Source organism: Giraffa tippelskirchi, chromosome 5 (assembly GCF_054371585.1).
Source record: "Giraffa tippelskirchi isolate mGirTip1 chromosome 5, T2T-mGirTip1v1.2.pri, whole genome shotgun sequence".
NCBI classification, from domain to species: Eukaryota; Metazoa; Chordata; class Mammalia; order Artiodactyla; family Giraffidae; genus Giraffa; species Giraffa tippelskirchi.
The window spans coordinates 152,163,641-152,191,047 of NC_137279.1; the positions used below are offsets into that span (position 1 = coordinate 152,163,641).

The 27,407-nt window shown below is 38.9% G+C and overlaps 1 protein-coding gene and 1 non-coding gene across 4 annotated transcripts in view; one reads left to right on the forward strand and one right to left on the reverse strand.

The window, feature by feature from the left end:
- Positions 1–27,407, forward strand: part of RPE65 (retinoid isomerohydrolase RPE65) — a 40,309-nt gene that overhangs the window by 10,736 nt on the left and 2,166 nt on the right. Inside the window, exons 1-13 of one of the 3 annotated variants that reach the window (XM_081490695.1) lie at positions 7,935–7,945; positions 9,099–9,181; positions 10,388–10,538; positions 11,982–12,089; positions 12,193–12,334; positions 16,643–16,790; positions 18,182–18,263; positions 18,502–18,634; positions 18,739–18,878; positions 19,553–19,682; positions 26,156–26,270; positions 26,369–26,463; positions 26,574–26,685. In XM_081490695.1, coding sequence (XP_081346821.1) covers positions 7,935–7,945; positions 9,099–9,181; positions 10,388–10,538; positions 11,982–12,089; positions 12,193–12,334; positions 16,643–16,790; positions 18,182–18,263; positions 18,502–18,634; positions 18,739–18,878; positions 19,553–19,682; positions 26,156–26,270; positions 26,369–26,463; positions 26,574–26,685 — 1,450 coding nt within the window. Of the gene's footprint in view, positions 1–7,934; positions 7,946–9,098; positions 9,182–10,387; positions 10,539–11,981; positions 12,090–12,192; positions 12,335–16,642; positions 16,791–18,181; positions 18,264–18,501; positions 18,635–18,738; positions 18,879–19,552; positions 19,683–26,155; positions 26,271–26,368; positions 26,464–26,573; positions 26,686–27,407 lie in introns of those variants that run through there. The other 2 variants (XM_081490698.1, XM_081490696.1) reach the window with 2 other exon arrangements.
- Positions 21,716–21,788, reverse strand: TRNAW-CCA (transfer RNA tryptophan (anticodon CCA)). The gene has a single exon. It is a non-coding gene; the product is annotated as a tRNA-Trp (tRNA).

The following is a 27,407-nucleotide window of genomic DNA, read 5'->3' on the forward strand; positions in this document are numbered from 1 at the left end:
TTTTTAATTTTTAAATTCTGTGAAAATGATAACCAAAATGAACAGCAAAAGGATAAACATGAAGATGTAGTAGAGGACATCAAAAGTATAAAATGAGGGGGAAGAAGGTAAGAAAATGTAGATTTTTTAAAATATATTTGAGCCAATGTGACTGTCAGCCTAAAGCAAGTAGATACAGACACAAATAGGTTGAAGATAGAAAAGATGGTTCTTTGAGAAGACCAATAAATCTTATAAACCTTTAACCAGACTTATCAGTTTAAAAAAAAGGAAAAAAGGTGCAGTTACACAATACTAGAAATGGGAGATGCAATATAACTATAGATTCTACAGATACTAAAGAGATAAAATGGAATTATTATGAATTATTATGCCACTGAATTCACTAACCTAGGTGAAATAGACAAATTCTTAAAAGACGCAAACAGATATCATGAACTAAATATCTCAAATAAATAACCTAGAGTCATATATCTTTGATCCTATTAAAGAAAAAGAATTTTATAGTTAAAGCCCTTTCAAAACACAAAGCTCTGGCTCAAATTGCTTCACTGGTAAAATCTACCAAACATTTAAGGAAGAAATAACAGTAAATCTGTACAGAATTTTCCAATAAACTTAAGAGCTGATAGAAATTTCCAGTTTATTCTCTGACTCCATCATTACCTTGATATCAATACCAGAAAAAGAAATAAAACACTATACACCAATTCCCCCATGAACACAGTGGCAAAACTCTCAAAATTTTAGCAAATAGAATCTGAAAGTTGGTAAAATGACAGCATATTTTTCTGGTTTATCCCAAAAATGCAAAATTCGTTTAATATCCTATTATAAATGAGTCAATGTAATTCACCATATTAACAAGCTAATAAACAGTTTTTGTATGATCATCTTAACATACAGAAAAAGCATTTGACATAATCTAACCTCCATTGCTCATTTAAAGCCCTCAACAAGTAGGAAATTTTCTCAACCTGATGAAGGATGTTTGAAAGAGCCTACAGCTAATGTCATGCTTTGTATTGAAAGACTCAATACTTTCTCCTTAAGATAAGGACAAAATGAGGCTATCATTTCTCACAATTTCTCTTCAGCATTGTCCTAAAGTTCTAGCAGTGTGATAAGTCAAGAAAATAAAAGAAATAAAATGCATCTAGATTGGAAAGGAAGAAGTAAGACAGTCTTTGTTCATAGCAACATGATCTTTATGTTGAAAACATGATGATTTATTCTTTGAAAACTACTAGGACACTTAATGAGTTTAGAATAATTTCGGGATACAAGATCAATATACAAAAATCAAATTTATCTCTATACACTAGCATCAACAAGGAGAATAAATTCATATTAATAAAACAGTACCATTTACAATAGCATATAACGTTCAACAATTACTTATTAAGTGCTGAGGTTTACAACACAGTAACAAATAAATAAGGGCACTGTCCTCAAGACACTAAGTGGGTAAACAAACATAAAAACAGATATAACATTCTGATAAGGAATACAATTAAGAGTGGACATAAGGTTAAATATTATTAACAACTTTCTCTTGTTAGGAAACCTATTCTCCATTGTCTGAGAATGACTCATAAGCAATCCAGTAATTCCATAAACTGAAATCAGTGCAACCAGAATTTCTAATGCTATTAGAACAGCTCTTTTTCTGATGTTCATGTGCCTGCAGTAAAGAGGATAAGTTTTCCTAATCCACATGTAAGGTTCTTTTGTCTAATAAACCAGTTCTCTGACCCAGAGGGTAGGGGGAGTCTGTTCTAAAAGTTTCAGTAATCACCCCCCCTCCTTTTTTTTTTTACATTTGTACCAACTGGCAGAACCTGGGAACTTAAAAGCTTACTGAGATCTTCAATAGCTGAGGCATCATAATCCAATGGGGCTGGCCCAGAACCTTCTCTTATTGTGCCTTTTTTTCTGTGAATCAAGAGCTGATTAATTAAAATGAGTATAATCAAGATTTTAAGAAAAAGTAAAATATTTCAAATTCTTTAAAAAGAAACAAACCCAAATCCTTAAGAACCCATTTATAAATTCAATTTTTAAATTATTCTTGTGTTCACTTCATTAAGGCAGTTCTTCTAGTGGCCTCTATTAACTTGATTGAGCACACAAGCTTTATTTCCTTCTTATACTGATGCACTGAGCATAACGATGCATAAATGTTACTGTAGGCTGCTGCTGAGGTCTAATTTTTCAAGATATCAGATATCAAAATACACCACACTCAAACCAGAGGCCACAACTATTTAAATTATTACTGAAACAGGCATGTTCAAAGCAAGGGGGATTCCCTAAGTGAGGGGTACGATCCACCAGCAAGTGGGCACTCTTAACATCCCCGGAGCAAAGAGAGAGGCAGAGTGTGCATGATCAGAAGGATATCTATACATATCCTTCTTTTCCTATTATCTTTTTAAATGGTGCCAGGGCAGACTAACTTCTGGTGGTGGCAGGGGAGAGAAGAGGGGCATGGTGGGTTGCCTTATATGTGATTTATGGGGGGGGCAGCAGAAGTAAGTGCAGAACTTTTGACCATCTATTGGTTCTCAACCTGGGGGAACAGATGGGTGGCTGCCTGACAGATGTCAAATGACTTAGCCAAATGTCATTGTGCTAGGGTAAGTTAATTCTTTCTCTACAATAAGCCAGGGCTTCCCAGGTGGCTCAGTGGGTAAAGAATCGGCCTGTGATGCAAGAGACACCGGTTCAATCCCTAGCTCAGGAAGATCCCCTGAAGGAGAGCATGGCAACCCACTCCAGTATTCTTGCCTGGAGAATCCCATAGAGGAGTCTGGCAAGCTATAGTCCATGGGGTCACAGAGTTGGATGCAACTGAAGTGACTGAGCACACAATAAGAAAGACACACACAATCAAAAGCGGAAGACAGACTTGCTAACAAATGAACAATGTGATGTGATATATACAAAAATTTTAGACTTATACATGAATTTCAAAAAAAGTACAAAAGAGAACATCCTGTCTGAGGCATCACAAGAAAGCAATGCTTTATCAGGGTTGTGGTGGAAACTGGGAATTTACCAGACAAAGGAAGGAAGAGAGTTCCAAGTAAAGGAGTTAGCCTGTGTGAAGAAAGGGAAGCACAGAACAGTATGCAATTGACAAGAAGCAGTAAACAGCTTGCTACTTCTTGAGCACAGATGAAAGGGGAGAGCGGCAGATGTTGACACAGAAGTAGGCAGGGGCAGGTGTGTGGGATCTTACTGCTGTGCTAAAGTACTTGGACTTTATCCAGTGGTAATGCAGACATCTTGAAAGGTCCTAGGTATAGAAGGGACATGATCTGATTTTCCTTTAAGAGGAATGACTCTGACAGTATGGTTAGGGAATTGTTGAAGGCAAGTTAGCTGAGAAGCTTCCAGGACCATCTATCTACAGGGAGCACTAAAATATCATTGGGCATGTAATGAAATCAAGAAAATAACATTTACCAGAACTTCCATTTGTGGATGAAAGTAGTATTTATAAGAACACAGACCTTGGAATATGACTCCTCTGGTTGAAATTCTGTTTCTACTGAACAAGTTCCTTCAGGGTAAGGAGGTGCTACAGGAGGGAAGGATAAACAACTAAGCCCTATAGAGAAGATGAAGATCTTATAGCATCTCAGATTTCACTGCAAACTCTTGATATATCCATTCCTACTCAACTATTCCTCTTTTAGTCTTAAGGAAGAGTATAATATTCATTTAAATGCTCAAGCAAAAATCTTGAAATCCAACTTGGTTGTTCAGTCGCTGAGTCATGTCCAACTCTACAACCCCATGCACTACAACACACTAGACTTCCCTGCCCTTCACTCCTATGACTGCAAGGAGATCAAACCAGTCAATACTAAAGGAAATAAACCCTGAACATTCATTGGAAGGACTGATGCTGAAGTTTCAATACTTTGGCCACCTGGTCTGAAGAGTTGACTCATTGGGAAAGACCCTGATGCTGAAAAAAATTGAAGACAAAAGGAGAAGGGGGAAGCAGAGGATGAAATGGTTAGATAGCATCACTGACTCAATGGACATGAATTTGAGCAAATTTCGGGAGAAAGAGGAGGACCGAGGAGCCTGGTGTGTTGCAGTCCGTGGGGTCACAAAGAGTAGGACACAACTTAGTGACTGAATGACACCACCACCAAAATTTATCACAATGAAACAGTTTCTTTGGAAACACAGAAATCAAACATAATGATTTGATTTTACCAAATAACAAAAAAAAAAAAAAAATAGAGAATAAGAGGAGAGGATGAAAGAAAAAGTAACACTCCATTGGAGATCCAGTGTATCACACTGAAATGACAGAAGGATACAGTTAGACCTAGAAGGGGGCTTCTGTGCTGGCTCAAACATAAAGCCTCTGCCTGGAAGATCCCCTGGAGAAAGGAATGGCAACCCTCTCCAGTATTCTTGCCTGGAGATTTCCATGGACAGAGGAGCCTGGTGGGGTACAGTCCATGGGGTTGCAAAGAGTCAGATACAATTGAGCTACTAACGCTTTCAGACCTGGAAGATAGGTCTACATTTGGGGCTTTGGAAAGCATATAACCCAGCTGTTCTCCAACTTTACAGAGACAGGAGGACAGAGGAAATAAGTTACCTGAGGTAGAAGGTATTAGCTGAACAATTAGACATGAAATCAAACTCCCTGAGAATCAGTTTTGGTATTGCTTAATATTTACACAGAGTACTTAGCTAAAAAAAAATGCTTATACCTATTTTTCTTGCTTTATACCTGAAGAACTTAGAACCCAGTGAGATTCAGTACATAGTAATTAGTTTTCATTGTGACTCTAATCACACATGGTAACTTGACTTTTCATACAATCCGTGAGTCTGTAAACCTTCCCGGAATTGCTATTATTTGTATTTTTCAAACAATTAGCCCTCAAGCAGCTAGCTGGCTTCTCATATTAAAACAGGCTGAAAAATAAAGGCTACCAAAGATGAAAAGCAAAATATAAAAATCACTAGAATCAGTTCTTGTTTTTAAATAACATGACTACACCCACAGAATACCCAAAGCAGCACAGGAATACCTAAGAAAGGCGTTTGGTGCAGTTGTGGTCACCAGTAAGACTGGTTTTCCTTGGAAGTGATATTCAATATAAAATATAGTTTGTTAATGTCCTATCACTCAGCCAATGTGTAGTAGTACAGTGTAGTGTGGTTTTCTGGCACCTGGCTGCTACAAAGCCTTCTTTTTTGGCTCTTGTAATGAGAGGTGAGGAGAAGGCAATGGCAACCCACTCCAGTACTCTTGCCTGGAATATCCCATGGACGGAGGAGCCTGGTGGGCTGCAGTCCATCGGGTCACGAAGAGTCGGACACGACTGAGCGACTTCACTTTCACTTTTCACTTTCATGCATTGGAGAAGGAAATGGCAACCCACTCCAGTGTTCTTGCCTAGAGAATCCCAGGGACAGGGGAGCCTGGTGGGCTGCCGTCTATGGGGTAGCACAGAGTGGGACACAACTGACGCGACTTAGCAGCAGCAGCAATGAGAGGTGAACATGAAGAAGAGCAGCTGGATGCTGGTATTCGTGAGATTTCTCTTCAGTGGACTGCCAGTGTACAAGTATCACAGTACGGCACATGGCTCTACTCAAGAAAATGAGATTCCTTCTGAGAAAATGAAATCCAGAAGAAATGGTGTAGAAGTCAGAAAATCCTTCTAACATATGCCTCTTCTACTGCCTTCACTCTCTCCCTTCACCAGAAGTGACCTCTGCATCTTCTCTGCCTTCTCCATACCTAGGCTGTCCTTCAGATTCCAACTCATTTCACTTCCCTATTAAGCTTTCAAACTATCACAACTCCCAATGATGTCTTTCTTTTAATAAATACATCTAAATCAGACTTTTCTCTTTCTGCATCGCTAAAATATCACACAGAGTATGCATTATCTCGTTGAATTGTGCCATATTTCAAGTCAGAAACCTTCTGGCAAACCTTGTTCTGCCTTTTATTTCTCCATACATTCACCAAGCATCGAGTTTTATCAGTCTTCCTCTGAAATAGTTCTTGATTCTGACCATTCATATCCACCCCCCCCAACCCATTCCCTTTCATCACTTATTTGGTCACTTTCTAGTTTATATTGCCCAAGTCTCCCATTCCAACATATTGTCCACAGTGTAATCAGAGTGGTCTTAATAAAAGGCAGATCAGATCACTCTCTTGGATAAAATATTTCAGTTATTCCCTCTTTTCTCATGATATGGATATCAAATTCTTTTCATATTTCACAGGGCTCTGCAAAATCTGGCCTATGATTATCTCTAGTCTAACTTCATCTCCTTCCATTTTCCCAAATCCTGCTCACTTTCAGACTTTTGTAAATTCCTCCAAGCTGTACCTAAACTCTCTTCTCCCTGAGCTTTGACTGGCTAATGTTTATATATTCTTCCTATCTCATCTTAGATACATTCTCAAAAATCCTCCATACATCAATACAGATGTTCATTCTATGTGATACTACAGTATCCTATATGACCATCATTTTCTAGATATAGAGCTCTTAGTTAAAAATAGTAAAACTACCTCTAGATAATCCAAGCCGCACACACAAATTTTAAATACTAGATAGCTAATAGAATCTCCTGGATAGATAAAAAATGAGACTTGGAGACTACTAGGCCAGTGATAATGCTCCAGGCCCCACTGTAGAATGGTTCCACACCATGACTGCCTTGGATGAATAGAGATACACCTGATCCTGGGCACTGGGTGCTACCACTAAGACCTCTGCTTTTGCCTCTGATTGATGGAGTCCAGGTCACATGTCTGAATCTTCACTGTAAAACATGCTGGGAAAGTAAGGTTTTGTCATCTATCTTGGAAAGTGCTCAGATTAATTGCTTTATAGGTTTGTTGAAGATCTTGAGAATGAGTAGCCTAACCACTTATTAATATTTAAATGAGTTATATAGTTTAATGAGTTTCACAGGTTAATAGGTTAATGAGTTTCTTAAAAATGTTAAAGTTATCAGCTGGTATAGCATATATCTTGTATGTCCCTGGGGACCCCTTTGGAAGTACCACGTTTGTGCTGACAAACTATTGAGGCTTAATAAAAGAGTGTGGAAATGTGAATGGAATATTGCTATTTACTGAGTCCAGCACATGTACCAAGGAATAGGAAGGTGACATGGAGTTCAGGCAAGCTTTAGTGACAAGCAAGGATATCAAAATGGGTTCATCTGCAGCAGATCAAAAGAACACAGCTGAAGTCCTCAGCCTGGTCAGAAATGGGCCCTGAAAGGGGTCAAAAAGGTGACCAGAGAGGGTGAGAGGTACTTTAGTGTGCTTCTATAACACTCCGTACTTCTCCAATCATAGCACTGATAACATTTTATAGAATAGCTTGTTAGTTTCTTGTCATTCTTGCAGAGTTACAAGATCTGTGAAGACAGAGATAGCTTATCCATGCCTGCACCATAGACAATGAGTAACAGATATTTTCAAAAATAAGTAAGTGAAAGAATAGTGAATGAGGGTAAAGATGAGGGCATAGAAGAAGAGGGAGGTGGGCACCAGAGAAGGATGCCAGGTTCCCGTGGGGTGACACAGATCAGCTCAGGCCTGAGGCTAGCCACTCCCACACAACTCCTTTCTTTCTAATCCACTTCTTGTTCTCTTTGGGAAGGATTGAGGTCTCTGGAAGATGGCCAAAAAACAATTAAGCGAGCAGCCAGCCCAAATTAATGCTCAAGTATCAGGAGTATCTGAGTGCTGAAAGCCACTTCTGTTTTCCCTTTCTCAGCTGAGGGGGTGGGAACGGGTTCCCAAAGCCATCGCTTCTTTCAGGGGGATTTAGAAGGCATATAAAGGTCCCTGGCTGAGGACTTGATTCCTCACTCCACAGTCGGTGCCAGAACTCTCAATCCTCTACTGAGAGAAAATGTCCATCCAGTAAGTATCTCTGGGAGGTTTTTTATTAACACCTTAGTGCGTTGATGGTAAATGAGCTATTTCAAGAGCTCCTGAAGACAACTGATGATCCATTTAGGGAAAGCCTTGGGTCTTGGTGGGAGAGTTTGTTTCTTCCTATATACTTATTGAAGCAAATATCTAGAAGTCAGGTCTAAATTACAGTGGGATTTTATGGCTTGGAATGGGCTTTGGAAGCAGTAGTGAGCATGAAGTTTCAATGAGGCAGACCTGGGTTCCATTTCTTGTCCAGTCATTTCCTAACTGTGTTATCTTAGGCAAATTATTTTTTAAAGTCTAGGCTTTTCCGTATATAGGATAAGTAGTACTTACCTCATTGTGGTGTTGTGAGATTTAAATGAATGAAGAGCATATAAATTCTTTTTGATGGTATGTGGCACATAGTAAATGCTTAATAAAAGATAACTGTCATAATTAGGCAGTCTTGTCAGAGCTCTTACTCTAAGAAGTTATATAATGAGCCAAAGTGAGAAAGAAGAACATTAAAATACATATATGTGTATATATGATCTAAATATTCTTGTCTGACTACTTTTAAAATGTAGTGAAGCTCTTGGAGATTGGTGACGAAATAAGACAATGGGAAGAAATGATGGTATAATATGCATGAATAGCAAAGGATGAGGTATTGACCCAAAACCTGTGGTCTCCAAGTTCATAAGAGGGAGAGGCATGAGACTGTCTGGGAGTCAAGAGCATGAATGATGCAGTAAGCTGAGGGTACTGACACGGTAGGATAATCCTGTGGGAAGGACTTGGTCAGGAAGAGAAGTGACAATGATAATGGGGTTTGTTGACTTGTCCTCAGAAATATGGGAAAACCGTGGAAGGCAAGTCCACTGTAATATTAAAAGGGAGGTCATTTTCCTTGTCATCAAAGGAGAAACACCAACCTGGGCCCCTTTGCCAACGTGATACATTTCTGCTACCCTTTGCCAGTGTCTACCACCATCACCATATCTCCTCCCAAAACACTGTACTCCCAGCCCCGGCTAGACTGGCAGTACACACCAGCATTGAGGAGAGGACATATTTTCTCCTGGAGCTCTGCCTCTGTCTCCATGGACTCCCTGAGATCCACATGAACTTCTTCCTCATTATTCCACCATTTCAGAGTTGAACATCCAGCTGGTGGTTACAAGAAACTATTTGAAACTGTGGAGGAACTATCCTCACCGCTCACAGCCCATGTTACAGGTTGGTCTCAGCTTTCTTGAAGCCATCTTCTCTTTTTTGTCGAGATCTCTCTTTGCTCTCTCCTTATTCATTGGCATCTCTCAGCACAGGTTCCCCTGTGGGCTACAAAGAGAGGAATCTGGAGATTTGGGCTTTTTATACCAAGAACCCATTTCCTCTTTTCTTTACTTTTCTAAAACATATATTTAAAAAATGCTACCTAACTGGAATTCCTTAACTACTGGGACTATACCTTTGTCATCTTTAAACTGTCTCTTTCCTCCCAATTGCCTCTTCTGGAAAATAGAAAAGATGAACCCAATGCTCTTTCTCAACTAGATTCTGATGTTAACAGTCTAGGTGCTAGTAATCAAATTAATGGTGTGTCTTTTAGGTGAGCCATGTCTTATTTTCAAATTTTTATCAGAAATATAAATCTTTATAAAGAGGGCTGCTGAAACTGAGCTGTATAAAATAATACATTTCAGGCTGGAGAGTTGACAAGGATTAAACAAATACTGCCATATGCTGTACTTTCAAAGGGCCAAAGGGCACAACATATTTAGACTGAATGGCCTTAAAACTTTTATTGTGTGTCCCTCATTTTGCAGAGAAGGACACTGAGGCCCAGAGATAGCACACAGCAAATCCTGAACTAGAATTCAGGTCTCTGACAGCCCTGTGTACTTTCTGCTACAGCAAGGTGACCTTTATCTGGACAGTAGCCCATATTCTCAAAGGAATTTAGCTCTATATTTTAAAAAGCCAGTATCCTATTGTTTCACTGAAACGGTTTGTTCTATCGACATATCTTTTTTTAGTATCTTGATCTGTACTTCTAATCAATCCATCCCTCCTGTATCAAGAAATTTGAAATTTTTTCTTTAAAGTAAGATGGAAAAAAGGCAAATGTATTGGTAACTGGGAAAACCTGTTAGATGGAGAATCCAATTCCATTCCAGATGTTCTTCCCTGTCTCCTTCCAACCTTTTGTCTAAACTCAGAGATGTTGCCACATTTCCCACCCCTTGGTCCCATAGAAAAAGGAGAGTCAGCCTGCAGGCATTTCCCGAGGGCTACCCTGCATGAGAGCTGGGAATGGAAATCACTGCCAGCTTTAGAAGTAAGAGGCTGCCCATCCAGACGGCTTATATAATCACTGCTCCTTACCAGGGGTGAGAAGAGCAGGTATAAGAAACAAGATTCTGTGTCTCGCTTCCCTCACAGGCAGAATCCCCCTCTGGCTGACCGGCAGTCTCCTTCGATGTGGGCCAGGACTCTTTGAAGTTGGATCGGAACCATTTTACCATCTGTTTGATGGGCAAGCCCTCCTGCACAAGTTTGACTTTAAAGAAGGGCACGTCACATACCACAGAAGGTAAAGAACACTAGGTTCCACTCCCCTTCCTAGGGTTGGGGCCTAGCTCAGCCCCCCCTTTCATGTGCTTTTTACCCTCCTGAACCCAAGAGGAGACTTTATACTCACCTCCACTCAGAATCCTCCTGGGCCATGAGTCTGCACAGACACCTGGGAACTAAAGGATAAGATAAAGAAACAGCAAAGAACTAGGGCTTTGGGATCTGACATGCCTGGCCTCAAATTCTATATGCCCTAGATACCATTTGCCTAGGTGGGTGCCCTTTGGCAAGTTGTTAACTTCTACTTCTTTGTTTTGTTATCTATAAAAATGGGAGCAGTAAAAGAATTTACTTCAGAGTTTATTACAAGGATAAAATGAGAACACAGTGCTTAGTCCATCAGAAGCATTTAATAATAATAGTCATTTTATTATTATTAGACCATGGATCGCTTGATTTCTTTCGTTTCTTATAATCAGAAAGGCCAATGGGAGGGGGGGAGTATCACAAAGCAGGCAAGGACCAAGTCATAATAATACCAGGAAGAAGTTTTCTAAAAACAGGAGATTGTTGCTAAAAGATGTGAGGTCCTAAGCCATCACTCCAACTTCATTACAAAGACTCATTAGCACCACAATAAATACTTTGTTTTATGTTTTAATATTCAGGCCTGTTAGTGGCTTTGTTGATCACCACAGACTTCAGGCATTCTGAAGAGACATCAAAAGCAAGAATAAATGGAGTCTTGAAGTAGTTGGGATAACTTGGACTGTTTTAGAAGAGAAACAGATCAGGTCAAGCAAAAATTTAGCTATGAAAGCTTATTTTGGAGGTCAGAGAAAGCCTTTATATGCCTTCTAAAGACCTTGGTACTTTTTCCTCTTCACAAAAGTACAAAATTTTAATTGGCTCTCCACATGAGAAACCCTAGGCAACGTATGCTGTTTAGTCTGGGAGATGGTTGAGGAGGTCTGCCTGTGTAAGAGACTGGATTCAAGAATATCTACTTTTAAAAGTAGCAAAATAAAATTTTAAAGAAAAGCACTAGAGAAATATGAGGAAGATTGAAGGAAATCTAATTCAGCACATCATGTTCTATACCTCCTGCTCAGTGTAGGCTGGTGAGTCATAGGCTACAGTAAGTCAGAGGCCCAATTTGAACTATCCATGGGGCTGCATGGTGTGATATGGAAAAGGCATGTTTTCTGGCTCAGGCCATATATGCCAATCATTTACTTCTCTGAGCCTTGATTTCCTCATCTGTCACTGTGAAGTTTATATTGAAACTCGTGGCACACTGTCTTTTTCTCCTTCAGTCACCCCAAGAAAGTGACCTGACTCTTCATGTTGTGAATTTATGATTCTGACTTGATAAGGGCACATGGAATGACCTTCTATGCTCCCCAGGGACTACACTAATTCCCCTTCTCTGTGACCTTTCCCATGTCTCAATGTCCTTCAGGTTCATCCGCACTGATGCTTACGTACGGGCAATGACTGAGAAAAGGATCGTCATAACAGAATTTGGCACCTGTGCTTTCCCAGATCCCTGCAAGAATATATTTTCCAGGTTTCTGAAACCCAACTGCATGTTATTAAAGACATTTTACATTAGCCCTTTTTCTCTCATGGCTTGAAATTTACTAGACTAAAAAATCCATTTGCTTCTACAGGTTTTTTTCTTATTTTCGAGGAGTGGAGGTTACTGACAATGCCCTTGTTAATATCTACCCAGTGGGGGAAGATTACTATGCCTGCACAGAGACCAACTTCATTACAAAGATTAATCCTGAGACCTTGGAAACAATTAAGCAGGTAGGACACAGTGCTCAGAATGTATCGCTTAGGAATTTAGAATTTGCAACTTAGAATTAAGTCCACTGTACACTTTGTTTGGAAGAATATGAGAGCCAGATAGATTAAGTTTCAAATCCCTGCTTTGTCATCAACTACTAGCTATGTGACATAAGGCAGACTTTTCTTCTCATCTGTGGAATTTTAAACATTTATTGTGTGAATTAGAGGAAAACTGTATAAAATGCTTAACATATTTATTTGTGACACAAGTATTAAGTCCCTTCCATGTACTAGAATGTACACTAGATGCAAAAGATACACCAAAGAGTACGACAACATGGTCCCTGCTCTTCATGGTTTTTATAGGCTAGCATGGAACTGGCACATTTAATATTGAAAAGATTAAATTCATGGTTCTAAGAAAGTGTGTTACACCAATTTTACCCCTTCTTATAGAACTTCTTGTTAGAAATAAAGCCATACCCTAAATGAAAAGCATAAAGAAACACATGAACAATATTAGAAAGTGATATATTTTGCTGAGATATGAGGCAGTCTCAGTACAGCATTCAGTAAGACAGATCTACATATTCAACCAATGTTTATTAAGTTGCAGCTGTTTTCAAGGCATCATTCTTGCTTTCAGAACACTTAACATCTAAATGGAGAAATTAAGTATCTTACTTAACTATAATAGAACACAGAATATAGTAAGTCCTTTCACAGAAGGAAACCTTCTGTGGAAGTGCATATAAAGATTACTTCTGGCAGTGTTGAGGGGTGTGAAGTGGGGCATATCAAGGAAGATTTAAAAGTATTGCATTTGAGTTAAAAATTAGAGGGAAGGCAAAACTTCATTGAATTTGGGGAAAGAACATTTCAGATACAGGAAGTACCATGACCAAATGAATAGAGGTGGGAAACTGGAGAATAAAGAACAATTTTTTTTTCACTAGAATTGCAGTATTTCTCAATGGCATTGGGCAGGTGGCACTTCATCATTATGGGGACCATCTCACCTATTGCAGAGGTTTGACATCCCTCATCTCGCTCACTAAACACCAGACATGTCTTCAATCATTGCACAAACCCTAAATGCTCCCCAACATTTCCAACTTCCCCACTAGAGGACAATGGCACTCCTAGGTGCAAACTAGTGATCAGAGCATGCCATGTCAAGGTTAGAGTGAAACTAGAAGTTTGAATAATGGACAAAAAATTGGAATAAGTTGTTGGGTTGATGGTAAACTACTGAAAGTTTTTGTTCAGAGAAGTGGTATAAGCAAAGTTTTAGGTTATTTAATCTGGAAGCTATGCATAAGCCATATGGGAAGGCAAAAGAACTAGGAGACCAGTTAGTGGAACTGAAGACCAGAAGGAGAAACTCAATGTAATAGGAATAGAAAGGAAAGTAGTTGCAACACTGGGTCTCAATACTACAGGCTGATTTATAATCCCACAGACTGTTTACTAAGGTTTGACATATTCTCAACAGCTTTTTCTTGGTTTAGATGTATGTTTGTAACCACATATGAGTGTGTGTATAGATCATTTAGAGAAGTTCTGAAACTAAGTTTCTAAACTATTCATTTGACTTTGACAGTGTATCAGATTGCCATGGTAATTTAACTGGAAGTGTGAAGTTCATGGTATGGCTCCAGAATAGACTTTATTAGGAGTCAGGTTTCACTGTGAGCAGCACTATACTCTAACTTCATATAAAAATGTAGTTTTAAAAATTTGAGGGTTTTTTTTTTTGTTTGTTTACCATGACTGAAATAGCCTGCTAACAAGTACCTTTGCCTCCAGACTGATTCCCTTAAATACAGCTTCCTTAATTCAGTAGAAGCAATTTTTTTTCCAAAATGCAAGTATAAATGTGCTATTCCATCTAGTGCACTACCCACAGTTTCCAAGATAAAGTTAAAACACAGACCTCCATGGCTGGCCCGTGTTTTATTTCTCCTTCTCCACGTGTGCTCTTCACCACAGCCATACTGAATGATGAGAATTCCCCAAGCAGCATTCACTATTTATAACTCCATGCCTTTACAGTAAGGGTCCTGCTTCCTAGAACACATTGTTATCCTTCTTTTACTCATCTTTTATCCTACTTTTACTCATCTTTCAACATGAGTTGGAGTCATCGCCCTTGGGAAACCCTGCCTAATCTCCCGGTTTGGGTTAAATGACTTAAATGACTTTTCTTTACAGATACTGTTTTGCACTTACTACACTTATTCCAGCTTATTGTTCTAGTGTTGTTGTTCAGTCACCCAGTCGTGTCTGACTCTTTATGACCCTATGGACTCCCTGTCATCACCGTCTCCTGGAGTTTGCCCAAGTTCATGTTCATTGCATCACCGATGCTGTCCATCCATCTCATCTTCTGACACCCTCTTCTTCTGCTCTCAATCTTTCCCAGCATCAGGCACTTGTCCAATGAGTCGTCTGTTCATGTCAGATAAGCAAAATACTGGACCTTCAGCTTCAGCATCAGTCCTTCCAGTGAGTATTCAGGGTTGACCTCCCTTAAGATTGACTGGTTTGGTCTCCTTGCTGTCCAAGAGACTTTTAGGAGTCTTCTCCAGCATCACAGTTTGAAGGCCTCAATTCTTTGGCATTCTGCCTTCTTTATGGTCCAGCTCTCACAACTGTATGTGACCATTGGGAAGACCATAGGGTTGACTATACAGACCTTTGTCAGCAGAGTTACATTTCTGCTTTTCAACACACTGTCTAGGTTTGTCATCGCTTTCCTGCCATGAAGCAATTGTCTTCTGATTTCACGGCTGTAGTCACGGTCTGCAGTGATTTTGGAGCCCACGAAGAGGAAATCTGTCACTACTTCCACCTTTTCCCCTTCTATTTGCCATGCAGTAATGGGGCCAGATGCCATGATCTTAGTTTTTTAATATTTAGTCTTAAGTTGGCTCTTTCACTCTCCTCCTTCACCCTCATCAACAGGCTCTTTAGTCCCTCTTTGCTTTCTGCCATTATAGTGGTATCATCCACATATCTGAGGTTGTTGATGTTTCTCCCACCTATCTTAATTCTGGCTTGTAACTTATCAGCCTGGTATTTCTCATGATATGCTCAGCATATAGGGTGACAGCAGATAGCCCTGCTGTACTCCTTTCTCAGTCTTGAGCCAATCAGTTGTCTAGTACAGTGCTGTCAAATGGAACTTTCTACAACATTTCTATATCTGCATTGTCCAAGTGCTGTTGAGCACATGGATGTGGCTAATGTGACTGAGGAAGTGAATTTGAAGTTCTATCTAACTATGATTAACTTATACTTGAATTGCTACATCTGGCTACAGTATTGGATACTGCAAATCAATACTGAAATTTTCAAAGGCAAGGACCATCTCTGTTTTCCTAGACACTGATACAGCATCCGGCATATAATAGAAGCCCAATGAGTACCTGACAAATGACTGACTGAATGAATGTCTTGCCTAATATTTAAATGAGAGTGCTAAAAACTCCCTAAGCTTTAAAATATATTCTCTTAATCAAATAGAAAGAACTTTGGTTAGAGAAATATATAATCATGGATTATTTATTCAATAAATCTTTACTGAGCAGGTCCCAAGCAGAAATTCTAGTGCTCTGCATCTTTTGACAAGTCACTTGACCTCTCTGACTCCTCAAGTTCTCCTTATGTAAACTGAGAGGTTTGTGAAAGATTTACGGTTTTGAATTTTTTTATGAGAATCCAAATTCAATTGAAGTAGTGAATCCTGTCTTCAGAAGTTTCCATTAATTCCAGGAATTCATGGTTCCCCTGAAGTCTATTTAAGTTAAGACTTACTATACTAGAATTCTGAGGTTTCTTTCACTTCCAAATTCATCTACATGTAAGACACTGGATTTGGTATTTAGGTTGTATCACACAAAATTTGTATTTTTGTAAAATGAAAACTAATAACTATCAGCATGCAGTTCAATGTAATTCAATAAGGAAAATGTAAAGAAGTTTCAGGATTAAAATTCATCACTGTTTGTGGATAGCTTGTACATACAACAGGGAAATAACCAACCAGAGCAATGCATGGTCTACATCAACAGAAGAGCACAACCAGAGAGAACTTAAAGATTTCAAAGGCATGAAGGGTCAGCATGGGGGTCAGAGAAGAGCTCTGCACTAAAGTTGGAACTTCCACAGGTTTGAAAGAAAGTAGGACCCAGAGAGATGGAAGGAAAGAGAAAATGCACTTAGGGTGAAGGTGCAAATGGTAGTGGTGAGGTCAGACTGAGGGACCAAAGATGCAATACAGTCTTTCTCCTAACATGAGTGACATCTCTTTTCCTTCCATAGGTTGACCTTTGCAACTATGTCTCAGTCAATGGAGCCACTGCTCACCCCCACATTGAAAATGATGGGACTGTTTACAACATTGGTAATTGCTTTGGGAAAAATTTTTCAATTGCCTACAATATTGTAAAGATCCCACCACTACAAGCAGGTCAGTTTACCACTTTGACTCTTCCTAAAACAAGTATCTATAATGTGAGAAAATTACTGGAAATACAGGATGTCAGATCAGAAATACGAGGATTGCACTATATGGACTGTTAAATTACTTTCAGATTTTCAGAAAACTATCCTCATCCTCACCCTACCAGGGGACAAATACCCAAGAGCACCATAATAGGAAATGACAAACTGAAAATACAAAAAGCATGTGGCCATGTTCTGTTCTACAGTATTTCAAAGATGTAGTGTATTTGTGACTTTGATCATATAGAATTTAGATTCATATCAAGCAAATAGTTACTGAGCACTTATCCATGTGCCAGACAAAATTAAGATTTTAAAAAAACATATGTATATGTATATGAAAGTGTACTTAGTATTTTATATGGTATTTAATTCCCAAAACTACAAACAAAACCTTTTAACTCATATATAGACTATAGAGAAAGAACACTGAAACAGAAGAGTACTTTTTAGAATTCTACATTCATCCTCCACTCATTGTCAGAAATTTTATAATGATCTTGTTAATAGAATTGAGTATATATGGATTTTTATTTAGTTTTTGTTTAGTATAATTTGTGAAGTTTAGATCCTAGACCAGCAGCATCACCTGGAAACCTGTTAGAAATACAAATCTCAAGCCCCACCTGAGGTAGACTGATTGATTAACTCTGAGGGTGGGCCCATGGTCAGTATTTTCAGAAGCTCTTTATGTATTTCTGGTGTACACTAAGGTTTAAAGACACTGCCTTAGTAGCAAATAAACTTTAATGTGCTTAAGAATTATTGTACAGGGCTACTGACACTAAAAGGGCTTCCCAGGTGGTGCTAGTGGTATTTGCCAATGCAGGAGACATAAGAGACGGGGGTTCAATCCCTGGGTCTGGCAACCCACTCCAGTATTCCTGTCTGGATAATCCCATGGACAGAGGAGCCTTATGGGCTACAGTCCATAGGGTCGCACAGAATCGGACATGACTGAAGGGACTTAGCATCCACAGACAACAAAATTACATATTCTATAACTTTACAGCTAATTTAAGAGATTGTAAAAGTCACTTTGACCATACTAAAGTTTTCCTTACTCCCTTGACTTATAACCCACCTCCAGTTAGTAAGATGTGACTCCACTATACTCTATCTACCACACACTGTTTGAGTGCACTTTCCAAATCTGCTGCTATTTGGATTTTCCTGGGTGATTGCAGCTCCACATGAAATTTCCCTCAGAAATGCCAGTGACTGAGAAAATGGAAATAAACTCTTTAAAAAATCAAGATCTGAAAATGTATTTCTTTGCTCGCATAAGCTGTTCTAAATGCTTTGTATTTAAAAAAAGAGGCTGTTCCACAGCCTTTTAAAACCACTTTATTTCAGACAAGGAAGATCCAATAAGCAAGTCAGAGATCGTTGTACAATTCCCCTGCAGTGACCGATTCAAGCCATCTTACGTCCATAGGTAACTCGAAGGCCTGCTATGAATCTTCAGGAAAACTCAAGTTTAAAGATCTGCTTTGCCTACCTTTGATACCAGTCCTGATCATGACATTTTCTTGCAGAAACCTAAATTTAAATGTAATTAATTTCATGTAGGCACTGTTGATTCATATAACTGAGCATACCTCATGTGTACATATTTCTCTGTGGTTTGAGCATCAACCCTTCCCACTCACAAGTTTATTTCTGTTTCTGAACAGTTTTGGTTTGACTCCCAACTATATCGTTTTTGTGGAGACACCAGTCAAAATTAATCTGTTCAAGTTTCTTTCTTCATGGAGTCTTTGGGGAGCCAACTACATGGATTGTTTTGAGTCCAATGAAACCATGGGAGTAAGTCTTACATTTATTTGTCAGGTTTACGATTCCAAAGAATGTGTGTTTCATAATGTACACTTTTGTTCTTTTTAAATGTGTCAAAATATTCTCACTTTTAGGTTTGGCTTCATATTGCTGACAAAAAAAGAAAAAAGTATATCAATAACAAATACAGGACCTCTCCTTTTAACCTCTTTCATCACATCAATACCTATGAAGATCATGAGTTTCTGATTGTGGATCTCTGTTGCTGGAAAGGGTAAGAGAGCACATTGAATGGATAAATGTTACATCTCCAGTTGCTCCTGGAAATCAGGTTTGTTTTTTTTTTCAGAGATATTGCTCTCAATATTTAATCTGAATTATATCTTTTAGAAGTACGCTTAAATCACAAAATATGATTGAAAAAGCTGTAGGGAGTTTAGGTAATCAGAAACACAAACAAAACCTCAAAACCACGGTTAATGATTGAAAACTGCTCAGGTCCATGAAACAGACCTGAAAATAAAAGATTCTATGACTTTATGAGTGAACTTAAACTTAATTTCCCTCAAATTTAAAAAGATCCTTTGAGGAGCCTTAAACTGCATCTACTCTCGGTTTGATTAAAAAAAAAAAAGACAGACATGCTTTCGTCAGAACAGCAAGTTACTAAAAAAGACAGTAACCCCTGAAGACACAGACAGAATGGTGACAGAGAAACAGAGCAGAAAGTTTCAAAGGCTGCTGTTATTTAAACATATCCATGAAGCAGGACTCTTTTCCCTACCCAGAGTGGGCAGGAAAAGTGGGTCCAGTATACCTGAGTCTTTAGGAGTTTCTAGATTGGAGACTAAAGAAGAGACAGGCACTTGTGCTTTTAAAAGACATGCATCATGTCTCTAAAATTATTTGCAGTTGTCTATCCTCATGTTTGACTTCTTACTTTTGCAGATTTGAATTTGTTTATAATTATTTATATTTAGCCAATTTACGTGAGAACTGGGAAGAGGTGAAAAAAAATGCCAGAAAGGCTCCTCAGCCTGAAGTTAGGAGATACGTACTTCCTTTGAATATTGACAAGGTAACCACCCTCTACATAGATTTCAGATATAACGAGAAAGTTTCACCTTTCTCAGGATTTTTTCTCCTGCTGTGTGTTTATACATAAAGGCTCAAAATTTCTGAACTAGAAGGGACTTTAAAAATTAGCAAATTCAATTCCTCTCATTTTATAAATGAAACTGAAGCTCATGACTTAGCAAAATCCGGTTGTGACAGAGTCAAAGTGAGAACCATTTTTCACTCTCAACCTGTTTTGTTTTTTTTACAAAATCCTTTTAAAACTGATTGCTAAAAAAAAAAAAAAAGAAAAGAAAAAAACTGATTGCAATTCAACTGGTTAGAACATAAACAAAAGCAGTGGGATAAGTGGGCAAAAATGACTTAAAAAAAACACAATAGGTTGGTAATCTTTGAAGGCTTTTAGGCTAGGCTAAAAGGTTTGCATTTTATTTGACAGGCGGTGGGGAATAAGGATTTGGAATAGAAAAAAGCCATATTCAGAGTTGGTGGACTGGGTATCAAGTGTACTGATTCTTCTAGTTGTCTCTCCTGCTAATGTCCAGCTTCCCTGAGCAAGTCTCTCAGTGAGAAAGTTACCCCAAAGTTCAGTTGCCTGCTCTGAAACCTAAATAAATTGGACTAAATAATAGCTAGGTCATTTGCTGTTTCGATTTTCTAAAATAAGGCTGTGTCATGTGTAAGTAGTATTGGAAGTGAAGGAGAAAGATGGGGACCTGAGATTAGAGACAATTTAAATTACTCAGGTGCCAGAAAAATGTACTGGTAGTAGTGACAGAAAGACAAAAGTGAGCATTCCTACAGATAGAATTAAAAGGATCCTACATTTGATTGGATGGCAGAAAGAATTAAGTCTTAGACATGCAAAACCCTATATGTCTAGAGTATTGATATCTTTGGAAATACGAAATGCAATAGGCAGAGCAGATTTGGAGATAAACATGAACTGTAGAACTAGGAGGAAAGGGTAATAATGAATAACAGGGCTGACTTGAAGACAAACTCAGGTTGACCAGGGCTTCCAGCTTCCTAGTATGTGATTTGGGGCAAGACATTTAATCTTTTCACATCCGCTTTTCTTTATTTCGGCTTTCCTGGTGGCTCAGACAGTAAAGAATCTGCCTGCAATGCAGGATACCTGGGTTCAATCCCTGGATTGGGAAAATCTCCTGGAGAAGGAAATGGCTACCCACTCCGTTATTCTTGCCTGGACAATCCCATGGACAGAGGAGCCCGACAGGCTACAGTTCATGAGGTTGCAAAAGAGTTGTACACAACTGAGTAACTAACACTTTCATTTCATTTTCTTTATCTGCTGATCTTATTGTTGTTGATGAGAATTACAAGATCAGCATCAACAACATCTTCATGAAGTTATCTGGTAGGCTTTCATGTGGAAGTGCAGGTCCTTGTGACGTAAAGCAGGATTAGAAGAAAAGAGCTAACAGTTATTGATGTTGAAATGATGATCAAATATTTGAGGAGAGACACTGCTAGCAGCAAAAGTTCATTCTTCGGAGTAAGCATTCCAAAAGAAATTTACAAATTTGTTCATTTTAAAAAATGAAGAACTTGACAGCCAGAAAATGTTGAAAGAAAAGATAGCCAAGCACATAAGTTGGGGAAACACCCATGTGCAGAAAGTGGTAGGAAAAGAGGAGTCAGAAAAAGAAAGAAAAAAAAATCACAAAAGGGTCCTAGTTACAACTAAGAGAGGAAAATGCCACACTGACAAGGCAGGAGAAGGTTTCATTGGTGTCCACTGCTATGTATAGGCAAGCTGAAAAAAATGAAGCTGAAAAAAGGAGCCAAAAACCAAATTCAGTGACCTCCAGGAGAATAGGAGAGAGGCAGAAATCAGGTTTCAAGCCTCAGTGACAATGCGGTAGCAATTACTATAAAAGGGAGGGAAGTCGCTCAGTCGTGTCCGACTCTTTGCGACCCCGTGGACTGTAGCCTACCAGGCTCCTCCATCCATGGGATTCTCTAGGCAAGAATACTGGAGTGGTTTGCCATTTCCTTCTCCAGAGGATCTTCCCTGACCCAGGGATCGAACCCAGGTCTCCCGCATTGGAGGCAGACGCTTTAACCTCTGAGCCACCAGGGAAGTCTGCACTTTTAAAGTTTGGCAATGAAGAGAAAACTAGATCATAAATTAGGGAAAAAAGAGATAAACAAATTGAAGGAAGGGCTAAGGAAGGGAAAGAGTATAAGATGACTAAAGCTTCAGGTTTAGTGATTGAAATAATGGTGATATTTTTAAATATATCTTTCTTATTTTTGAATAGGCAGTGCATTTAAGTGGTCAGAAGATCAAAATGATCTAAAAAGGTTTGCACTGAAAGTGTCACTCCAACCTCTATCTGCATCCATTCCATACCATTCCTCTTCACTTCTACGTGTAACTTTTAATGTCCTTCCTTTGCATTTGTTTGTTATGAAAATATAAAAAAATACCAACATATAGAATTATTTTTCCCACTTTTTACACAAAAAGTAACTTTCTATATCCACATTTTTGTTCCTTGCTTATTTTCATTTTGAAATATATATTGAAGATCTTGCTTTCTTCAACCACACAGTGTTCTTTTTTACCAATATGCTGCAGTCCCTCACTGCTGAACAACAGAGTCATTTCCATTTTTTGACTGTTACAGATAATGTCACAAGGAATAACTTTGTATGTATGTTCTTTTATGTATATGCAGATATAGCAATAAGATAGACTCTCAAAAGTGAGTTTGCTGTATCAGAGGATAAACACGTCTGTTTAAAAAAAAAAAAAATAGTGAGAGGGAGAGTGAAAAGAAGGTGCTGGTTTGGAAAGCAAAGAGGATGTTACAGATCTCTTACATTAAAAAGCCTAAATTTAATAATAGAAAAAATAAGATACAACAGAGTAAAATCATTAAAGTTACAGTCCCATAAATAATGTGTTCAACATCAACATTTGAACTAACTGTATTTTTTTTCTTAATTCATACAATGCTACAAATCATAAGGACTCGCTATGTTGGATCATTTGTTATTTCCAGGTCTTCAGTATGGAGAGAGAGAGAGAGAAATATATAAAATTTTCTTTATTTTGCCACCTTTAGGTAGGCATATATCACTATGTATATATACATACATGCTGCTCTCTGCTTCCCAACATCACCATGAAGAGCCTTGAGGTCACACTTCATGGAATCTTACAAGATCCATTCCTCACCTCCTATCTCTTCCCAATTCTGAAAATCTTTCACTATTTCCTTTTAGTTCATTGTACATCACCAGAAAAATTCCATCTATCCTCTGCTCAGAAGGTTCCTTCTACCTTATCTCTTTTACCAAAAAATCTGACACTCTCTAGGACACTGGTCTCTTCAGCAGCAGTTTTCAGGGATAGCAGTTTCTCCTCCAGCCCTTGTACCACTGGGCCTGGGGTTGGAACACTTGTTCCACTTTGCTGCTTCCAAACCATTGTTCCTTCTGCCCACCCTTAAAATCTTTCAATTTCAAATCTCACTTCAACTAATTATATACCCAAGTGGCATGTGTACATTTATATATATAACCCCTCGTTATTGTTTTCACGTACTAATCACCACTTCCTCTTCTTTTGGCTCAGTGTCACACTCCCCTGGTAGGCTGCAGTCCGTGGGGTCGCTAAGAGTCGGACACGACTGAGCGACTTCACTTTCACTTTTTACTTTCATGCATTGGAGAAGGAAATGGCAACCCACTCCAATGTTCTTGCCTGGAGAATCCCAGGGGCAGGGGAGCCTGGTGGCCTGTCATCTATGGGGTCGCAGAGTCCGACACAACTGAAGTGACTTAGCAGCAGCAGCAGCACACTCCCCTGATCTACTTCTGACTCTCAGTGATTTCAGTACACACATCATAGATGATTCTTCCAACAGCCTGGCCTCAGTTCGTTGACATCTTCCACTGATCCTGTCTTCCATTCTATCTCAGCCACTCACTTCCCAAGTCATACAATTGACCTTGCTATTACCTTTGACTGTGCTTCTATCATAACCTTGGTTCATACAGGACACATTCTGACTTATCTTTCAAGATTACCAACCCTATTACAATTCCCACCAGAACCTCCAATCTATTGAACCTGCTCACCATCTCTCATTCCCCTGAAGACTTATCTTCCCTCCTTATTCTATTAAAATTTCATGATCATTGTAATCACCCCCTTGAGTAGATCCTCATTTCTCTTGCCACTTTCTTACCTTATAGAATTTATTTGTCAAAGTCATAAATCCTAGTTAAATTCAATTCTCCACCCACTCCATGCTTGTACCTCTAAGGCTCAAATTAAGTGCTAAAAATACACAATTGTGTTAATGGGCCCATTTTTAAATATATGACCACAAACCTTATTGCAACATTTCCCAACTTCATTTTCCTAGTTAAGCATTTCACACCCTCCTCTTTCAAACTTCTAACACATCCCACCTCCACACTCACACTCAACTAATGGCTCTGTTTCCTCTTTTACTGAAGCAAATGAAAGAAATCAGAAAAGAATGTAGACTCCTGCCACCACATCTACCCACCCACCAGCATCTGTACTCATACTGAATTATCCATCATCTTATTCAGAACTAGTCTTTCCTATCCTTCCTCACCCACTCCAAGACATTATTCTACAACTCTCCCACTCTGTCATATATCTCACTCTCCTCCTGTTTTCATTAACTCATGCATATCATGCTGTTATTTCACCTTCTTATAAAATCCTTCTCTTGACTCTTCTTGCCCCTTCATTTATCCCTTCTTTCCTGTCTTGTGGGCCCTTTAATGTTGGAAGGCACCAGGACTCAGCCCTTCATCCTGCTTCTATTTGTACTTTCACTCCTTTGTAAAGACTCATGCCTTAAAGCAGCCTACACTTCCACTTCCAACTTTCCTTTTAACTCAAGAATCTTGTATGCTATTGCCAATGCTAAGTCTTTATTTTGATGTTCAGTAAACATCTCAAGTTTAATAAGACAAAACTCAAACTTCTCCTCTTCCCCTACCAAAAAATTTATCCCACCTTCAGTAATCCCCATCTTTATTGTGACAACTCCAACTTTTAACTATTTGGGCCCAGAACCTTGGAGCCATCCTTGACTCCTCACTTAATTTCATGCCTGTTCCCTATCCAGTATCTTACCTATCAGGAAATTCTCTGCTCTGCCTTCCATTCCTCACTGACTTCAATGCTACTAGCCCAGTCTGAACCACTGTTTTCTTTTGACTAGACTACTACAAGACAGACTGGTTTCCCTGACTTCACACCTGCATATCCCCTGTTCTTAAAGGGATCTCGACAGAGCAGCCAGAGCAATTCTTTTAAAAATAAATCATAGCCTTGCAAACTCTTCTGCTCATCTCTTGCTCACAGGCAAAACCCAAGTCCTCACAATGACCCATCAGGCTCTACCCAGTCTGGCCCCATTATACCCCTCCACCCTCCTCTCCTGTGTTCTCCCCCCAGCTCAGTCAGAGCAGCCAACCTGGTCTCCTTAATGCTCTTCAAGCACCCTTGACAGTACTCCTGCCTCACGCCTTTGCAGTTTGTTCTCTCTGCTTAAATGCTCTTCCCCAGATATCTACATTGCTTCCTGCATCTCCTACAAGTTTTATCCCAAATATCACCTTATCAATGAGGCCCACTCTGACTACCTACTAAAATTATAAATCACTTACCCCTCACACTTCTGATCCCCCATACTCTGCTCTGTTTTTCTCTTCACATTCATGATACACTAAACACTTTATCTATATTTATAATTTTCCAAATTAGAATGTAAACGTCATAACAATAGGAACTCTGTTCTCTGAAATATCACAAATGCTTAGAATAGAGTCTAGTACAAACCATATATTCAGGTATTTAATGCAAAACTAAATGCATATGTTCTTTGAAGAGCTCTTGATATTCATTCCTTTCATAATATAATCTGAAAAATGACATGGGGGCAATTTAGGTATCAAGAGATCTTAGAAAACATCAGGTCCAGGAGAGTTTTCATTTGTTTTCTTTTTTGACAACATAAGGATATGATATTTTTCCAATAAAATCAAAATATAGCTAACTTTAAAAGAGATAAACATTGTATGGATACCTAGAGGTTGAAGTCTTTGTTACTGTGAAGCAAAATACTTCTTTTTCCAGAACCACATCCTCAGGGCCCTATATGTTCTTTGAGGTCAGTCTCATTTCACAGATGAGAAGACTACGGGCCTACAAGGTTATGTTTTTTTTTATATATCCCTGACTTTCCCAGTGATACACAGTCAGTGACTGACATGGATATGGGCAGCTTTCCCAGTGTGTTCCTGGGCTCCCCCTTCTAGAGTTTTCTGTACTGTCTCTTCTACATGTTGACTTAAGAAAGGAAGAACTCAGGAAACTAAACTCAGAGTGTCCTCACGGCTGCTTGAATTTTATTCCTTGCTCACTGAGGTTTCTGTTATCTTCTTTCTTAGGCTGACACAGGCAAGAATTTAGTCACACTCCCCAACACAACTGCCACTGCAATTCTGTGCAGTGACGAGACCATCTGGCTGGAACCTGAGGTTCTCTTTTCAGGGCCTCGCCAAGGTGAGATGGTACAGGAAAAAACTTCACATGTGAGAGAACAAAATGTTCCACTCAAAGAGAGTAACTGAGTTTTCCTAAGCATGTATTTTATTTTGTAGCATTTGAGTTTCCTCAAATCAATTACCAGAAGTATGGTGGGAAACCTTACACATATGCATATGGACTTGGCTTGAATCACTTTGTTCCAGACAGGGTAATTAATCCCTCTTCCTAATATTCGAACAGTACTTTGAATCATATGCTAGTCAAGTAAAGCATATTGACTGACTAATTTATTGACTAATTTTTCTTTCTTATAAGCAGCTCTGTAAGCTGAACGTCAAAACTAAAGAAACCTGGGTATGGCAAGAGCCTGATTCATACCCCTCAGAACCCATCTTTGTTTCTCACCCAGATGCCTTGGAGGAAGATGATGGTAATGAGAGTAATAGATGTGTCTGAACCCTCTCTTCTCATTGGAGTTCATATAGTTAATTCACTAGGAGAGGAGTTATGTTGATTATTTCCAAATGTTCAGAAATAATCCTTCCTACTATTGAATAAGACAGCACTAAAGAATGTAAATGTGTTTGAAAATAAGTTTTGTCTTATGGTCAGGTTTCATTAGGTACTGTTGGAAAAATGCTTAAAGCACCATCAGGTATCATGATGTAATATCAGTATCTGCTCTAGATGGAGGCGAGAAGGAAGAAGGAGCAGCATGCTAGCTAGGTTTTGCCTTTCCTCACCTAGATACATTTCTGAAAAGAAATAGAGTTCTAAGGCGGGAAACTGAATATTCTAACTGATCCAAGAGAATGAGGCTTTGAGATTCTAGTTTTGGTTTTTCTTTTTAGTAAGCTGGGGCTAGAAGGGGATCCAGAGCAACAGTCTACAAAACACCAATTCAGATACACTCAACTACAAAGCTGGGACAGCAGGGTTGGTTATACTCTCTGGGATTAAAATATGGGAGACCACAGAGAAATGAATAGAATAAAGAGTTGTAGAGCCATTTTACACTAAGTGACTTTACATTTGCAGTGCATCCAGTCAAAACTGCAAAAAGTTTGTTCCTATTTTGTTTGATGGAAGTAAGCATCCAAGCTAGGTCTTGGAAATTGTAGAAATAATGTACCTTACTGTTTTCAAAGTCTT